The following is a 16,145-nucleotide window of genomic DNA, read 5'->3' on the forward strand; positions in this document are numbered from 1 at the left end:
AGGCTTCTGAGGTGGAGGTGGGGTTCAACTGGATACTGATACTCTCACTGTGAGAAATCATTGTGGCTCCATGAAGGGACCACTTCCCTCCTTGTTAAATTTATCTTAAAAGATATGAAAAGCTGGAGACAAAACAAAAAACAAACAAACAAACAAAAACCTTACGGAGAAGGATGCAGGGACCTGGTCTTGCGCTGCAGCCCCCTTCCCCAGGCCTCCGTTTTGTCATGTGAGAAACTGGCCAGACCAGGCCACCTGTACCTAGTAGCTTACTGGCATGAGGTCGAGGGGAAGAGACTAGAGGAAACAGCCATTGCCTGGCTCCCCGTCCCCGTCCCCGTCCCCTGTGCTCCCTGGGGAGAGTTAGTTAAACCTACAAGGAAACCTTTCTAGGGTCTGAACTTTATTGTGGTCAATGTCCCTTCTGAGTCAGGAGCCATGACTTTCTGTCCACAGAGTTAGACCTGGGCCGGGCTGCAGGGATCGGTTAGAACTGGCCCAGGACCCTGATTGGCCTTGGCTGAGCAGAGCAAACACCGAGGTCACCGCCTGCCTCTGACCCCTTCCCCAGCTTCAGTCTGCAGCTACTGCTGGCAGGGAAGTGTCCTTTGCTTCCACACCAAGCTGTGAGACATCAAAGGCTACATACCCCAGAGCCATGCAGGGTCTCGGGATCCTGTTCCTGCTGTTGATCACCTGCGTGGCTTCAAGGGCTGACCCTGTGTCAGACATCCAGGTTCAGGAGAATTTCAGCGAGTCCCGGGTAAGGTTGGCTTCTCTGACTGAGATAGACACAGTGGTGGCATATCTATGCCACTGGGCCTTGATGGCCAAGACCTGTCTGTCTGCGGGTGGTCGTCTTCCCGTCCTGTGCACAATATCTCAATCCCTGGGGGGGGGGGGCGGGGAGCTGGGGTAGGTTATTCTGGGATTCTCTGAAACTACAGCTCCCTCAGTGCCATTCTGTCGGGCCCCATCTGAGCCTAATGTCTTCCCACTCTGCCCTGTCCCTTGGGTTTCCAGAGGGCGGAATCCACATGGGGCAGGCGGCATAGGATGGGCATGGGCCTGTGAGCTTTGGGGACAGGCCTGTGATATCATGGAAGAAGGAGAAGCAGGACATGGATTGATGGGGTTGGGGCAATTGGGAAGTATGAGACTAAGGGCACCCTGGCCTGTGGCAGGCTGGGCACTGTGCGTTTGTGCCAGTATTTGGGTGTGTGTGTGTTGTAGAGCCAGCAGCCCCAGCTTTGTCCTGAACCCTAAAGTGATAGTAGCGGAAGACCCTGTCTCCATGGTCTATTTGTGGGGCTCTCAGAACTCTCCGGGTGATTTTCTACACCTCAGGACAAAGACCAGGTGTGCTGGAAAGTCAGCACCATTTGAACGGGGTCAAGAGGCCTTGTCAGGTTTGTAGTGTCTCCACGACACTTCCCCAGGCTCACTAAGTGGCAGACCCTCTGCTATGGAAAGTATCAAACCCAAGCCTCACACTGCTGAGCAGTGGCGGCTGCTGACCTCAGAGCATGCGTCTGGACCCCACTTGCCTACAGGGGGTATCATAGGCACTTTAAATCTGTCAAGTAGTCCTTGTGTAAGGAAGGGGACATTGCATACCTCTGCCATAACTGCTGTACCTGGAACTCCAGCATTCACCGGAAAAGCTGTCCCTTAAAGGGCTGGCCCTTGGAGGAGAGAAGGGGAACGTGGACATGTCTTCTCAAACGCCTTGGGTAAATCCAGATCCTAGCTTGTGGTTCCTCCTAGATCTATGGAAAATGGTTCAACCTGGCAGTGGGCTCCACCTGCCCATGGCTGAGGAGGATCAAAAACAAGATGAGCGTAAGCACACTGGTGCTGCAGGGAGGGGCCACAGAAGCAGAGATCAGCATGACCAGCACCCGATGGCGGTAAGTGGGGGCACAGGAGCGACCAGGCTCTCCAGTACCCCCACCTTGTCCTGGACACCACAGTTAGGCCTCAGGTGTCACTGCTGTCCTCACTCCAAAGCCTCTCAAGGATCATGTCCCAGCGCTAGGCTTTGCTGTGCCACCTGCCTCTCCTTGGGGATTCTGCAGCTGGAGAAAGAAACAACTCTTCCAAGGACCTAGCTGGAGAGCGTAGCAGGCCTAGGGTGGAGTCCCTAGACTACTCACTTCCTGCTACCGCAGAGCCATCATGAAGATCTGCCGCATCTCCAGGCCTCTCCGGCCTATCTTCTCTCCAGTGCTGCCACTGCAGCTCAAGCCTCCTCCCTCCTTCCCTCCTTCCCTCCCTCCCTCCCTCCCTCCCTGTCTCCCTCCTTCCCTCCCTTCCTTCCTCCCTCCTTCCTCCCTTCCCTTCTTTCTCCCTCCCTTTCTTCCTCCCCTCCTTCCCTTCTCCCTCCCCTCCCTCCCTCCTTCCTCCTTTCCCTCCCTCCCTTCCTTCCTCCCTCCTTCCTCCCTCCTTCCTCCCTTCCCTTCTTTCTCCCTCCCTTTCTTCCTCCCCTCCCTCCCTTCTCCCTCCCCTCCCTCCCTCCTTCCTCCTTTCCCTCCCTCCCTTCCTTCCTCCCTCCTTCCTCCCTTCCCTCCCTTCTCCCTCCCCTCCCTCCCTCCTTCCTCCTTTCCCTCCCTTCCTTTCTTCCCTCCCTCATTCCTCCCTCCCTCCCTTCCTTCCCCCTCCCTCCCTCCTTCCCTCCCTCCCTCCCTCCCTCCCTCCCTCCCTTCTTCCTCCCTTCCTTCCCGTCTCCTAAAACCCATCTACTTTCCTTTCCACCTTCAACCTCAGTCTTTCCCTTTGATGCAGTTTTTACCCAACAACCCAAAAGGCCTTTTCAAAAAGCCAACCCTGCTGAAGAGAACCTTCCATGGCTCTCTAATGTCCTCAGTATTGAGAGCAAAAGCTTGGCGCAGCCTCAGGGCCTGTCGGCTCTTGCCTTTTCCTGCTCTGTGTAGCGTATTTTCCTGTTCCCAGGGCCCTTCACTATTCAGGCTCTAGGCCTTTACACGATTCCCTGCTTTAGGCCACATCACATGGCCTCTTGAGTACTGTGTTTCTACATACTGCTATGAATACACTGGTTGCATCTGGCCCTGGCTGGACTTCGTGGCTCGCATTACTGCAAACCCCATAGAAGGACAGGGCGGTCTGGCTCTCCTTTGTGTCCCCAGAATGAGGCACAGGGCTGTTCACAGGACGGGGTGATTATGAATCAGCAATAACTAGACTTCTACATGTTCCATGAGGAGTGCTGAGTGATCCCTGCGGTGGCCATAAGGGACTATGTCTCATCCCATTCGAGACATTAGGCAATGAACGGATGCTGAGCGTTGGTTTGTCGCCGCCACCAGGGTAATGTGCAGCAATGACAGCAGTGCCTTTACTGCTCGCCCCGCCAGGAAATGTATCATCCTGCCAGGAAATGTATCGCCCCGCCAGGAAATGTATCGCCCCGCCAGGAAGCACAAATGTATCTCTTTTCTTGGTCATGTACAAAAGGGGGATTTCCAAGGGCTAGGTGACCATGAAGTAAGGTAAATGTAAAGAGGACATTTTGGCTTGGTCATTATCAGGAGAGGTGTCTGCGAGGAGATCTCGGGAACATACGAGAAGACAGACATCAAGGGAAAGTTCCTCCACCACAAACCCAGTGAGTGTGGGGCCACGGCTGTGGGGTGGATGTCCCTGGAAGGCCATGGCTGTGGGGTGGATGTCCCTGGAAGGCCATGGCTGTGGGGTGGATAGGGCCATGGCTGTGGAGTGGATGTACCTGGAAGGCCACGGCTGTGGGGTGGATGTCCCTGGAAGGCCACAGCTGTGGGATGGATGTCCCTGGAAGGCCATGGCTGTGGGGTGGATGTCCCTGGAAGGCCATGGCTGTGGGGTGGATGTCCCTGGAAGGCCATGGCTGTGGGGTGGATGTCCCTGGAAGGCCATGGCTGTGGGGTGGATGTCCCTGGAGGGCCATGGCTGTGGGGTGGGTGTCCCTGGAGGGCCATGGCTGTGGGGTGGATGTCCCTGGAAGGCTATGGTTGTGGGGTGGATGTCCCTGGAGGGCCACGTGGCTGTGGGGTGGATGCAGCCATCCTGAGTGGAGGACAGGTGATGAGCCTCCTGGGTGAAGAACCTGACCACTGACTCCTTTGGTCTGCCTGCATCTCCCACACAGAATGGAACATAACGATGGAATCCTATGTGGTACACACCAACTATGATGAGTATGCCATTTTCCTGACCAAAAAGTTCAGCCGCCACCATGGGCCCACCATCACTGCCAAACTCTATGGTAAAGGCCTTAACAAGGAACCTGTTGGAGCTGGGGAGGGAAGTTTGCTTTTTCTTGGTGAGAGAACTCTGGTTAGGGAGGCACAGGGGTCCTGACCTTGAGGAAGAAAAGCTCAGCCTCCCTGGTGAGGTAGATTTCTCATTTCATCTCTAAAAGGGACTCCTGGGGTCGGGGGGACAGATCAGTGGTTAAATCCCATGAAGCCAAACTGGCATTCATAGAACTAAAAATAAGTAGCAGGTGGGCAGTTAATTCCAGTCTACAGGGGACCCCCACACAAACTGGAAAGTGAGACCAGCAGCGTCTGTGAGTTCTGAGTTTAACAGAGAGACCCTGACCCAATGAGTAAGTGGGAGAGCAACGGAGTGGATTTCCTTCTTCAACCCCTAGCTCTGCCTGCACAGCTGCCCACATAGACAAACACAGGTGCCCTCATGAAATACAACGGGGCAGGAAGGAAGTGACTCCAAAGCTGCCAGGGCCCAGACAGAGCCAGTAGGAAGAGCCCTGAACAAGGACGCAGGACCTATGATGGACCAATCTCTCTTTCGGGGGCTATCTTTCAACAGTGTATCAAGGAGAATTAATGGCTTAACCCTTTCCACACCTTTCACTGGACACGGTCACCCCACCTGGCCAGCCAGGTGCCTTGGCTCTTGGTATCTCCCCTGCTTTCCATTCGCAGGCCGGGAGCCACAGCTGAGGGACAGCCTTCTGCAGGAGTTCAGGGAGGTGGCCCTGAGCGTGGGCATCCCTGAGAACTCCATCGTTTTCATGGCTGACAGAGGTAAGTGGCATCTTGCCCCACTGTGAATTTTGGGCCTCTCATCTGTCCTGCCCTGATGGGCGTGGTCGATCGGTAATTAACCAGACCAGTTTAATAAAATATATTCAGCTTTAATAAACAGAAGAAAGAGAACTTATAAACCCAGGGTTCCAGCGATTCAGGAGCACAGGACCACAAAGGCAGAGCAAATGCACCTGGATGTTTTTATTGGCTTTGTGTGGCCCCAGGGGGATACACCTTAAGCAACATGTGATTGGCTGAAGTTCCCCATCACTGCCCCCTGCAACTTTCCTGTAGCACCCAGAGGCAAACAAGGACACAGAGACTCCTGGGTTTGCTCCAAGCCTCAGAGCGTGCACTAGCAGAGGCAGCATTTGACCAAGTCCATTCCTGTCCCAGGGGCACAAGTCTCCGTGAGGGTGTCCACAGACATGGCTGAGGAAGTGGCAGAGCTTCGGTGCTGAGGGCACAGACTCCACAGTCAGATACCCACATTCGAGTTTAGCGGTTCAAGCACAGAGGTGTGGCTTCTGGCTAGCCTTCCTAGAGTGTTACTCTCCTCATCTGTCAATGGGGTCACAGTGCTGTGGGGGGTCAGTGAGATAAAGCTGTTTGCAACTGCAGCATGGTACCTTGGAAGTGCCCTGTAGATGCCACTGTTGCTGACCTCCTGAGGATACTGACGGAATGAAGCTCAGATGACCCAAGCTGTAGACTGTCCCATCAGTGGCTTTGAGTGATGTGAGGAGGGCCCTCCGCCAAGCGCTCTAAAGCACAGGACAGAATGCTCACCTGTACCAAACAGAAATCTGGGCCTAGGATCTCCTGGGTCTGCCCTCCTAACCTGGGCCTCTTGTGCACTCTTCTTTTGTGTCCTTGCCTAGGGGAATGTGTCCCTGGGGATCTGGAGCAGGTGACCACGTCACCTTTGGTAAGTATTTCTTCCACCCTTCCTCAGCAGCCATGCCCCAGGGCCTCTGCACTGTCAAGACCATCAGCCGGCTGGGGTTGAAGAAGTAGCCAGCAACATCAGTTTCTTGGACACAGGAGTAGAGACAATGCCAGTGTCTCTGGGAGTGGGGAGCAGGGCGAGGCACACAAGAGCAGAGCCCCAGTAGCCTGTTGCCTTATGTGGGGCAGTATTTTTCCCCAGTAGCCTCTCACACTGGGACAGTAGAAGGCTTGAACAAGATCTTGGTTTCTTGGATGATAGTGGCCACCTCTTTGGAGCACTAAACATCTAGACCAATATGGCCATGTAAGTCCCCAGTGGTGACAGAAACACTGAACCTGGTCCAACGGCCAGCCCAAGTCTGCTTCTGCACTCATCCTTAAGGGATGTCCCCAAGAAAAATTAAATAATCTATCTCCAGTAAGGGCAGAAAGAACAGGGAGATCACCTCCAGGGATTTGACCTTCATGTCCTTGCCCAGGTGACCCAGCTTGGTGACAAAGATCCTCCACGTGTTACAGAAATCTCACCAGAAAGGACCACCTACACACAGTGCATAGACAATTGAAACTCTTTATTCCAGCCTGATGGGACCACACCCATTAGGACATGGGTGTGGCCTCGAATGTCCAGAGCACAGGTTTTTAAAGGGTGGAAACAATGTCCTCACATCTCACTCTGCAGCTGCCGGGGGGATGACTTCTCAGAAATCAGTTGTTTGGAGAAAGCAGTTTTGACCAACACTAAGTTAGCTAAAACATCCCAGCTTTTGGTTCCTACAAGAGTTGGGTAATTTTTTATAGGATTTTCCATCAAGGAGGCCAGATTCTAGTTAAACCTGAAGCGATCTCAGCAAGAATACAAGATGGAGGAACTTCTGCCCTGTCTTGTTCCATCCCCCAGCCATAACTATGCTGAATCATCCATGGAAGATACCACAGCCTCCTTACAATTACATGTTACTTCTGGCATTTAAATTTCCTTTTCTTTGGTGGAAATGTTTCTATAACAAACATATACCCCCCCCCCCCAGGCAAACCACATGAGCCATATTTCTGGTTCCTTGATGTCTTAAAGTTTCTATTGCTGTGATGAAGCACCATCACCAAAAGCAACTCAGGGAGGGGTTTATTTTGCTTCCACAGCACTGTTCATCACGGAAGGAAGTCAAGAAGGAACTAAACAGGGCAGGAACCTAGAGGCAAAACATGATGCAGAGGCCATGGAGGGTGCTGCTTATTGGCTTGCTCTTTATAGCTAGCTCAGCCTGCTTCTTACAGAAGCTCGGGAGTGCGAGCCACAGTGGGGTGGGCCTTCTCGTATCAACTTCTAGTTAAGAAAATGCTCTCTCAGCTTACCTACAACCCGATTTTATGGAGGCATTTTCAGCCCCAGTTCTTTCCTCTCAGATGACTCTAGCTTGTGTCAAGTTGACATAAAAACTAGCCAGCACACTTGCCCAGCTGAGACTGTGCTTCTGTGAGTCTATCATGGTCAACAGTTTGGGTGAGGGAGAATTACTGCTTTGCAAGCTTCTCCATGGCCTTCATGTTTTGCCTTGAGTGTCTGTGTTTAAATCCTGTCATTTACCTCAAGGGCCACCAGCCTCCTTGTCCTTCTTTTCTGAAATGTCTATAAGTCTTTTTAGTTTTGGAGTCTTTTGTTGTTATTGTTTGTTTTAAATTTTAATGATTCTCTTTCCCCTCATGATTGGGCAACCCAAATCTTCCTTCAACTCAGAAAAGTTTTTTTTCTATAATTTCTACCCTATTTGTCTTCCTTCCATAACACCTAGGATGTGGATTTATTTCCTGCAATATCTAAATAGCACTTTATTAGCTCAACTATGAGGTTAAACCCAACATCTTTTCTGAGTCTGAAGGTTTCCATCACCGATGGCAGCTCTTACATTAGTGGAGATCACCGTGAATTTTACTGGTGACCTAATCTTTTTTTCATGTTTCTTGCTCTCATCCTTGTTAAGTGAAAATCATCTTTCAATTTAATCCAGTCCCTCTGAGCAGCTGTTATCTAGCTTGTCTCTTTTCTGTTCGTCTTTTACCACTATGGAAGGCCTGTATGCCACCAGGTTAAAGTGGATCTGGAAGAGAACAGGGCCCCCAAGTTCTCAGTTGCCTTTCAAAAGAAGAAACAATCTAAGACCACGATAGTTCTGCCCGTTCAAGTCTTAGACCACTCATGTGAGCAGAAAGGCTGCCTAGTGACCAGTAGTCTCCCTACCCATCCCTTTTGAGATTGGCCTTGGACTCTGCCTCAGGAGCCTCCACAGCAGACACCCTCTTGAGCATGGCACCCTGGGAAGCCCCTTCTGGAATTTAGATTGATACTGGCGCTAACATTTCATTAGACACTTTAGTCTGTTTACACAACTCCGCTGGTTCAGGGGCAACACACTGAGATCTCTAAAAAGCTATTTTCTCCTCTCTCTAGAGAGTCCGGAGGGCAGTGCTGCCCCAAGAAAATGAGGGATCAGGGGCTGGGCCACTGGTAACTGAGGTTCTCAAGAAAGAAGGTAAGGACTCCCATCTGTTCACCTGCTTCAGCCGTGATGTAAAAGAGATAGCCAGTGGCTGCCTCACCCTTGCTGCCTCAGCACTATGAGACCCATCTCTGTGCTAGAGTTGATGGTTGGCCCGGATACGGCAGATGAAGTTCTGTACCCTTGGGCTTGAGAGGAGCAGTAGATATGGTCCCAGGTACAGGGGAGCTCAGCTCTGCCAGGAGGAGTGTATTTCTGCCTGTCTGTATGCTCACCAAGCCTTGGTGTTCCTGCTATATAATGGGATACTCCTCTCCTGAGCTAGGCTCTTGAGTTAGGGCTCTTGAGTAAGTAATGCAGAAGGACATGAGGATGCTTTGTATGGATGACAGTTCATTTAACTTGCTCGGCAGATGCCAAGTCTGCCCCATCCTAGGTCTTGTGGTGGGCATACAGACTTGGGGTCTTCTTGGCTCTTTGTGCTTTAGTGGGGGAGACTTCCAAGGGAGCAAAAGATAGGTCCAATGGAGAGCATCATCAAAGGGCCAGTGACCCTAAGAAGAGAGGTGAGGTGAGGAAAGACACCTCCCGGGGCCAAGGAAATTCAGGCTGGGTCCAGGCACCAAGAAGGGTTTTATGGATCACAGGAGAGCAAAGGCATGGGTGGCACCTTAGAGACGTGGTCAAGGTGGATGTTGGGGAGAGGGGGAACCAGCTAGATTCTCTGGGAAGATAGGTCTTTGGGTCACTGGTAAACATCACATTCTGGGTTATGAGTCTTTTGGTTTGGGTTTGGGTATTCATTCTGGGTTTCACCCATTAAGAGTGAAGACTTGCTTCTCATCCAGTGGATGAGTTGACAGTTCTTTCAGCATGGATGGTGTATATCAGGCCATACATAGACACAAAGCAAGTGCTGTTAGCACAGGTGATGCATATCAAATCATACATAGGTACACACAAGTGCTGTTAGCACAGGTGATGCATAAGTCATACATAGGAACACACAAGTGCTGTTAGCACAGGTGATGCATAAGTCATACATGGGTACACACAAGTGCTGTTAGCACAGGTGATGCATAAGTCATACATGGGTACACACAAGTGCTGTTAGCACAGGTGATGCATAAGTCATACATAGGTACACACAAGTGCTGTTAGCACAGGTGATGCATAAGTCATACATGGGTACACACAAGTGCTATTAGCACGGGTGATGCATAAGTCATACATAGGTACACACAAGTGCTGTTAGCACAGGTGATGCATAAGTCATACATGGGTACACACAAGTGCTGTTAGCACGGGTGATGCATAAGTCATACATGGATACACAGCTAGTGCTCAGCAAGTGCTGCTCTTCTGCTCCTCCCCAGATTCCTGTCAACTCCGCTACTCAGAAGGTCCCTGCCTAGGGATGATAGAGAGGTATTACTACAATGGTGCTTCCATGGCCTGCGAGACCTTCCAATATGGGGGCTGCCTGGGCAACGGCAACAACTTCATCTCTGAGAAGGAGTGTCTGCAGACGTGCCGGACCATAGGTGAGCACCCTCTGTGCCCCCAATTCTCATCATTCCACAACTAGACAGAGGTGGCCTAAGTCAGACATGACCCCTCTCCTGGAGACACATCCAGCTTCCCGTCTGTAAAAGGACCATGCGCTCTAAAGGTTCAGGCTCCTCTATCCCTGTCTTAGTAGTCCTGTGCATCCCATCAGCAGTGGCAAGAGTGACTGACACTCCCTGTCCCTTTCTCCTCCACAGCGGCCTGCAATCTCCCCATAGTCCAAGGCCCCTGCCGAGCCAATACAGAGCTCTGGGCATTCGATGCAGCACAAGGGAAGTGTGTCCAGTTCACCTACGGGGGCTGCAAAGGCAACGGCAACAAGTTCTACTCCGAGAAGGAGTGCAAGGAGTACTGCGGAGTTCCGGGTGACGGTGAGGCCCTGGGAGGGGCAGGCACGGCAGTCCTGGTGAGGTAGGCGATGGAGAGTTCAACTACAGCAGCCTGGTCCACTCTTAGAGCCTCAGTCCTCCCGTGGGAAATGGGCCACATCCAGAAACATGACCTAGCTGGTCCTAGCTGGACCAGAGAAGATGACAGCTAGGCATCAGCAGGAGGCGTGCAGGGCAGCTGAGGAGCTTGATGGTGCTGACTTTCAAATCCTTCGGGCTAACCACCAGAACCGAAGGGCACGCCCTTCCTTGCGTAGTGTTGAACCTAAGCCCTGTCACATGCTAAGTACTGAGCTTTCTATTTTTAAGCTTTTGTTTTGAGGAAGAGTCTCAGCCAGTTGCTCTGTTTGCCTTAAAATTTCCCTGTAGCCCAGGAAGGCCTCGATTTATCATCTTGTTGCCCCCATCTTCCTGTCACTGGGATTATAAACCTGTGCCACCAGGCCTGGCCACAGGGAAATTAGAAGCCAGACTTACACTCTCATAAAAAAAAAAAAAAAAGACAAAGGGCCCACCTCCCCAACGTCACAGCACCCACTGGAGAGTTAGTGCTCAGCTGGCAGGGGCTGCTCTTAGAAGGACGACCAGGGCATGGTGGCCACTTAGAACCCTCGGGCCCTGCGTGTTCCCCTGGAACAGTACCTACAGCAAGTCAGAAGGTCAGGCTGTTCCAGGCAACAGCCACAGGAGAGAAGTCGTCTGGCAAGTAAGGTTTCATCCCAACCCAAGGAGCCAGCCTGAGCTTCTCTGTATCTGCAGGGTACGAGGAGCTAATGCGCAGTTGAAGGTGGCATCTGCCAACCAGAGAGGAGAGCCACTGTTTGTCCCAGCGTGGGCTAGCCCAAGATTTCTGGACCCAAATAAAACATGCCGTCACCTCCTGGTATTCCATGTGTTTTCATCTCACTGTCATTGTGGTTGGAATAAGGGGACTGCAGGGGAAGGAGTAACTCAGCCTTTCCAGGAGAGGAAGGTGTATGGCTTGCAATGTGACAACTTCCTGTAGTACAAGATCCTGGCTGTTTACCACTTCAAACACAATAGTCCCTAATTCTGCAGTAGGGCAGAGTGGGGTTATTTTGTTTCATCTCAACAAACAGAAAAAAGAAGAAGAAAGCCCAGGAACTCTGGCACGTGTTTCTAGAAGACCCAAGGACAAAGAAATAGTGGTGTCCTAGAATGTTCAGGTGCCTGAGGTTGTCCTCATCCTTGTCACACCCAAATCCTTTGTAGTGGTTCCCTCCAGCTGTCAGCTTGGCCCATATAAATCCCCAATCTCCTGGAGCTGCAGCACCTGCTGGCTCTCCACCTTCTCCCAGGGTCCTCACCCAGCCCTCTGCTGACCTGACATGTTCTGTCAGGCAAGGAGGACGAGAGTCTAGAACACTCTATAGTCTCAAGACACAGATAGACACTACCTTGTCCTTCAAGGTCTGGAACTTGGAGTTCCTAGTTTCCAAGAGAAGAGATTTTTCTGAAGGGACAGTGGTCACAGCTCTGGTTTGAAAGTTAGAAGAAGCCTCAGGGGAGACAGGCAACTGTGCAGAAAGAAGTTTTCAGTAAGGTTCCCCATGGGGCTAATAAACACTATCACCATATAATCCATCCTCATATACCAGAGAAAGATGCCAATGGGAGTTGGAGGTACCACTCTGAATTGGAGTATCATGGGCTGTCTGGGGGACACATCTTTGACAGAAAGTACAGGTTTCATATGCTGGCCGGGTCCCACCAGTGGTGGAAGGTCAGGTTCATGGTCAGATTTTTGCATAATTCTGAATTCCCTATTAAAAAGTGCCCTAATGAAAATCTGCTCAGATCTTGGAGGCTTTGAGATAAGATCCTTCTGTGTAGCCCAGGCTGGCCTCACGCCCATGATTGTCTGGCTCTACCTATCCAGCTGGGATCAGAGGTATGGGCTACCACACGCTGGATGGGCTGCTCAGTGCTTATGGGAAGACACACCAGGGGCCTGGGGCTTGCCACAGCTTTAAACGACAGTGTGCCCCAACAACACAGTTATCCTTCTAGTGCAATGGGGTGAGGCCTGCCTGTAACCCAGTCCCAGGAATCCACACCACTCATCACAAAAGGGACCAAGATTCATTCCCTTCCCGGAGGCCCCTACCCTGAAAGGGAACACAGCACATTCGGTCCTGCCACAGGCTTTTTAGTGGCTACTAGTCAGATTTGCTTGCTACAGTACAGACACAGCCACTTAATAAACACCTTCTTAAATGATCATACAGCCCAGAGGCTGGCCCTTCAGTGGTGAGGCCCACAGGCCATGGCCTGACCTTATTTGACCTTCAAGGTCAAAGGAACTCAGAAAGCTCTGTGGATGCTGCCATCTTTCTGATAACTTCGGCTGTGGAGAGACTTCTCCATCAACTGCTGGCACACAGATGCCATTGTTCCCTTGTAGAAGCTTCCATGGGGGCTTGCCTGCAGGGCTGGGCTGGTGCCCTCTCGGAAGGAGCCAAGAATAGAAATGACACCTGCACAGAATTTGACAGGAATTTTTGCCGGAAGATCCAAGTGGCTCAGCTTCTTAGAGTGAGACAACCTACCGCTTGTCAGGGACATGGGTGGGACCTGAGGTGGGAAGGGTCTGTGCCCTACTCACCCGCGCTGGGCTCCCTTGGGGTGTTCTACCCTCCCCTCTAGACAGGCCTCGGTTTGTTTTCTGGAGGGATCTTCTCCCCCTCAACTTTGAATCTACAGAAGAAAAGCATGAATGTCGTCTTGTCTGTGACATCAGAATCAGTTGTGGGAGCCAACTCTGTTCACAGTCCCAATGCTATCAAGACTGGGCTAGTCTTCCCTAGGGAAGACTCACATGGTACACATGAGAGCTCTTTACACACACACATTGCATGGGAGACTCTGGGCACTGTACTGAAGGTACCTCGCGGACAGCTCTGGAGCCAGGCCTACTTTGATGTGTGCCTTACATCCTAAACCAGCAGGACTGATTAAATCCATCCCTTATTCTGAAACAAACCTCTCACAGCAGGTCCTGGTCTCCTTTGATACCTTCTCCAAATCCATCAAACACTGGCTGAGCCAGGTCTATGCTGTGACAACCAATGACCCTTAGATAAGGCGTGGGCAAGTATGACCTCAGCAGCCTTGTGATCTGTGATAGCATGGCCCAACTCCAACCGTAAGAAAAAGACCACACACCAGAGTTCCTAGAGGCCGTTTTATTGTAAAACCATAAATACAACACTGATGACATGAACTGTGAACGCGCCCAGCGACTGGTCCTCCAGTCACCGAAAGGATGTCTTTCTGCCTTGGCATCAACCAACTGGGAAATGGTTTGGGGGTCGGGGGAGAAACTGAATCTTGGGCTGGGGCTTTTGGTGACTTAAGGAACCCAGTGGAACCTTCCACTTCTCCATGGGAACACTCCATTTTGAATGAGAACAGACAGGTAAAAACAGCAACATTGAAACAGCTCAGTTTTAAATTTTATTACTTTGTAAAAATCTCTCTTTTTAAAATTTTTCTGTTCCTTTCCTCCATTTAACATCAGTAAAATTTTTAAACAGCATGAAACCTATTTGGCTGCAAAATGGAGAAACAGTATCCAAACCAAAAGCAAAACACCCCAAAAGGACGCACAGAAAACCCTAAATAAACCCACAAGTTTGACTTGGGAGTTTATGTATCACCAGAACTGGCAACTCAACCCCATGCAATGTGGCTCCTTGAAGGACTGCGGGACCCACGCCATGGGACAGGAGACCACCAACGACATCTTTGTTAATTAACACAGCAAGTGCGACACTAGGTAACTTTTAAATACAGTACATGGTACACAGGGTCCCTAAGATAGCCCTGCACAAACCCCCGTGAAGACTTGAGCCAAGCACTGGCCGTTTATAAAAATATTATGTTGCTACAAAAGTATAAATTAATGCTACTGGTATTAAGAAATATTAAACACATAAAACTTATAAGGATTAAGAAAAATATTCATTAATACCTGTAGAAAACTCTGACCTAAAAAAGATATTTTTTTGTGTGTGTTTGCTTTTTTTTGTAATTTTTTTGTGTTTTAAATTTTTTTAAAGATGACTTGAGTTTCTTGCACTCAAAGCGAGACACGGATGTGTCTATGGTATTGCCTAGAACGTCATTACTACTGAGACAGGATGGGGACGCACACACGTGGTCACTGAGTTGGGGGGCAGGAGGGATGGGGGCACCAAGGCGTTCTCAAGATTTACCTGATGTGAACGGATCACCCACGTGAAGTTGTGGGGGAAAGGAAAAAGACAGGATCAGGAGACAACTGAAAATAACTCATGCCTCTTAAAAATATCTCTGCTCGGGGTTGTTGTACAAAATGGTTTCCTGATGCTGGGGGCCCAGAAGGCCCTGCCACACGGCTCTTGCTCTTTCCTGGCTGGCCAGACCCAGCCCACATCTGGCCACAAGCATGAGCCCTGTTGGGGAAACCACCCACCCTGACTGGGTGGGAGAAGGGTCCTAGGGTCCTAGGAGAGCCTTTGGGAGGATTCTTCCTTCCAGCTGGTATGCAAATTCAGGCTCCCAAGGACAAGGCTGGGCTGTGCCCCTTTGAGGAACTTTGGTTCAAAGAGTCAAGGTTTCCCAATGGGAAGCCTGGGTGGGTAGGACCTTTCCATGGTGGGCCATGATGCTAATGCCAACTCCAAGCCTAGTCAATTTCCCATATGGAAATAGAATTTTGAAGGTACCACCCTCTTCCATGTGAAACCTCAGAGACCACAGGTTCCCTTGGTCAAAGCCTGGGCTCTCTAGACTGCCACCCTCAGGCCTAAATGAGATAGGAAGAAAAACAACCACAGCCATAAATCCCCCCGGAGACCCTGTAAAGGGGAGACAGGAGGGAAACGCAAGAGGAAACACTGTATCATTGGTTCACCATAACTGGCCTAGCAAACGTTAGCCACAGTGAAGGGGAGGACCAACCTTCTTGCCAGCTCTCCCACTGCCCTGGGGACAGGAGCCCCTGTGCACTGTCTCCAGGGTATAGCCTGACCTTAGTCTCTTGGTTCTGCCCCCAGAAGCCTTCCTCTAGATATATTCCAGACACAATAGTGTCACACCACTGCCAAGGCCAGGAAGCTGGGGGCTTGGCACAGCTTATGCGGTAAGGAGTGCCCTGTGCGCTTCTCTTGAAGCATGGCATAAGGGCTGGGGTGGCATCCCACAGGGTCTTTTTTCACCTACACACCAGCTTTGATCCTTCCTGGTGACCCTGTGTCCTCAGAGTGAGTACAGACAGTGCCCAGACTCTCCTCAGGTGTTGCCCTTCTTGGGCAGTCTAGCCTGTGGCCAGGAAAATAGGGGACTTTGCTCAAAAGTGGGCTCCAATGGCAGAGCTTCAGCTTCACAGTGGAAAACATGCCATGTAGAATTCTTCCATTTCTTCAAAGTGCAGGAGATATATCTGTCAAAGTGAAATGAAGACTCTTGGCCAGCCTGCACAGCAGGGGTCAGGACCGTCCTAAAACCTCAAGCTGGGCTCTCATCACTCTCACCGGTTGCCCTTCCCACCAGGAAACAGGCACCTTTCCCCGGCCAAGAGCAAGCCTGCCCCACCATGCCAAACGCGAAGTCCTCAAGTGGGATGGTGACGTCATTGGTGCTGCAGCACAAGACGTCTGTGCAGGCAATCCCTAGGGATG

At 51.0% G+C, this 16,145-nt stretch overlaps 1 protein-coding gene across 1 annotated transcript; it reads left to right on the forward strand.

Moving 5' to 3' along the window:
• Positions 1-560: 560 nt before the first annotated feature.
• LOC121433844 (alpha-1-microglobulin/bikunin precursor) lies at positions 561-11,347 on the forward strand. Its single transcript, XM_041632495.1, has 10 exons — positions 561-763; positions 1,768-1,910; positions 3,552-3,628; positions 4,148-4,264; positions 4,950-5,051; positions 5,936-5,982; positions 8,455-8,536; positions 9,880-10,047; positions 10,270-10,443; positions 11,221-11,347. Exons 1-10 carry the CDS (start codon positions 659-661, stop codon positions 11,244-11,246), a joined length of 1,041 nt encoding a protein of 346 aa, XP_041488429.1. The 5' UTR covers positions 561-658; the 3' UTR covers positions 11,247-11,347.
• The last annotated feature ends 4,798 nt before the right edge of the window (positions 11,348-16,145 follow it).

This window comes from Microtus oregoni, unplaced genomic scaffold (assembly GCF_018167655.1).
Source record: "Microtus oregoni isolate MIOR12 unplaced genomic scaffold, Mior012 000041F_ref0000270, whole genome shotgun sequence".
NCBI lineage: Eukaryota > Metazoa > Chordata > Mammalia > Rodentia > Cricetidae > Microtus > Microtus oregoni.

Bases quoted from the DNA above. Each gene is read 5' to 3' on its own strand.
- LOC121433844 (XM_041632495.1), top strand. From the start codon at position 659: ATGCAGGGTCTCGGGATCCTGTTCCTGCTGTTGATCACCTGCGTGGCT. The intron at 764-1,767 runs GTAAGGTTGGCT...GGTTCCTCCTAG, and splicing joins AGAATTTCAGCGAGTCCCGG to ATCTATGGAAAATGGTTCAA. The intron at 4,265-4,949 runs GTAAAGGCCTTA...TTCCATTCGCAG, and splicing joins CATCACTGCCAAACTCTATG to GCCGGGAGCCACAGCTGAGG.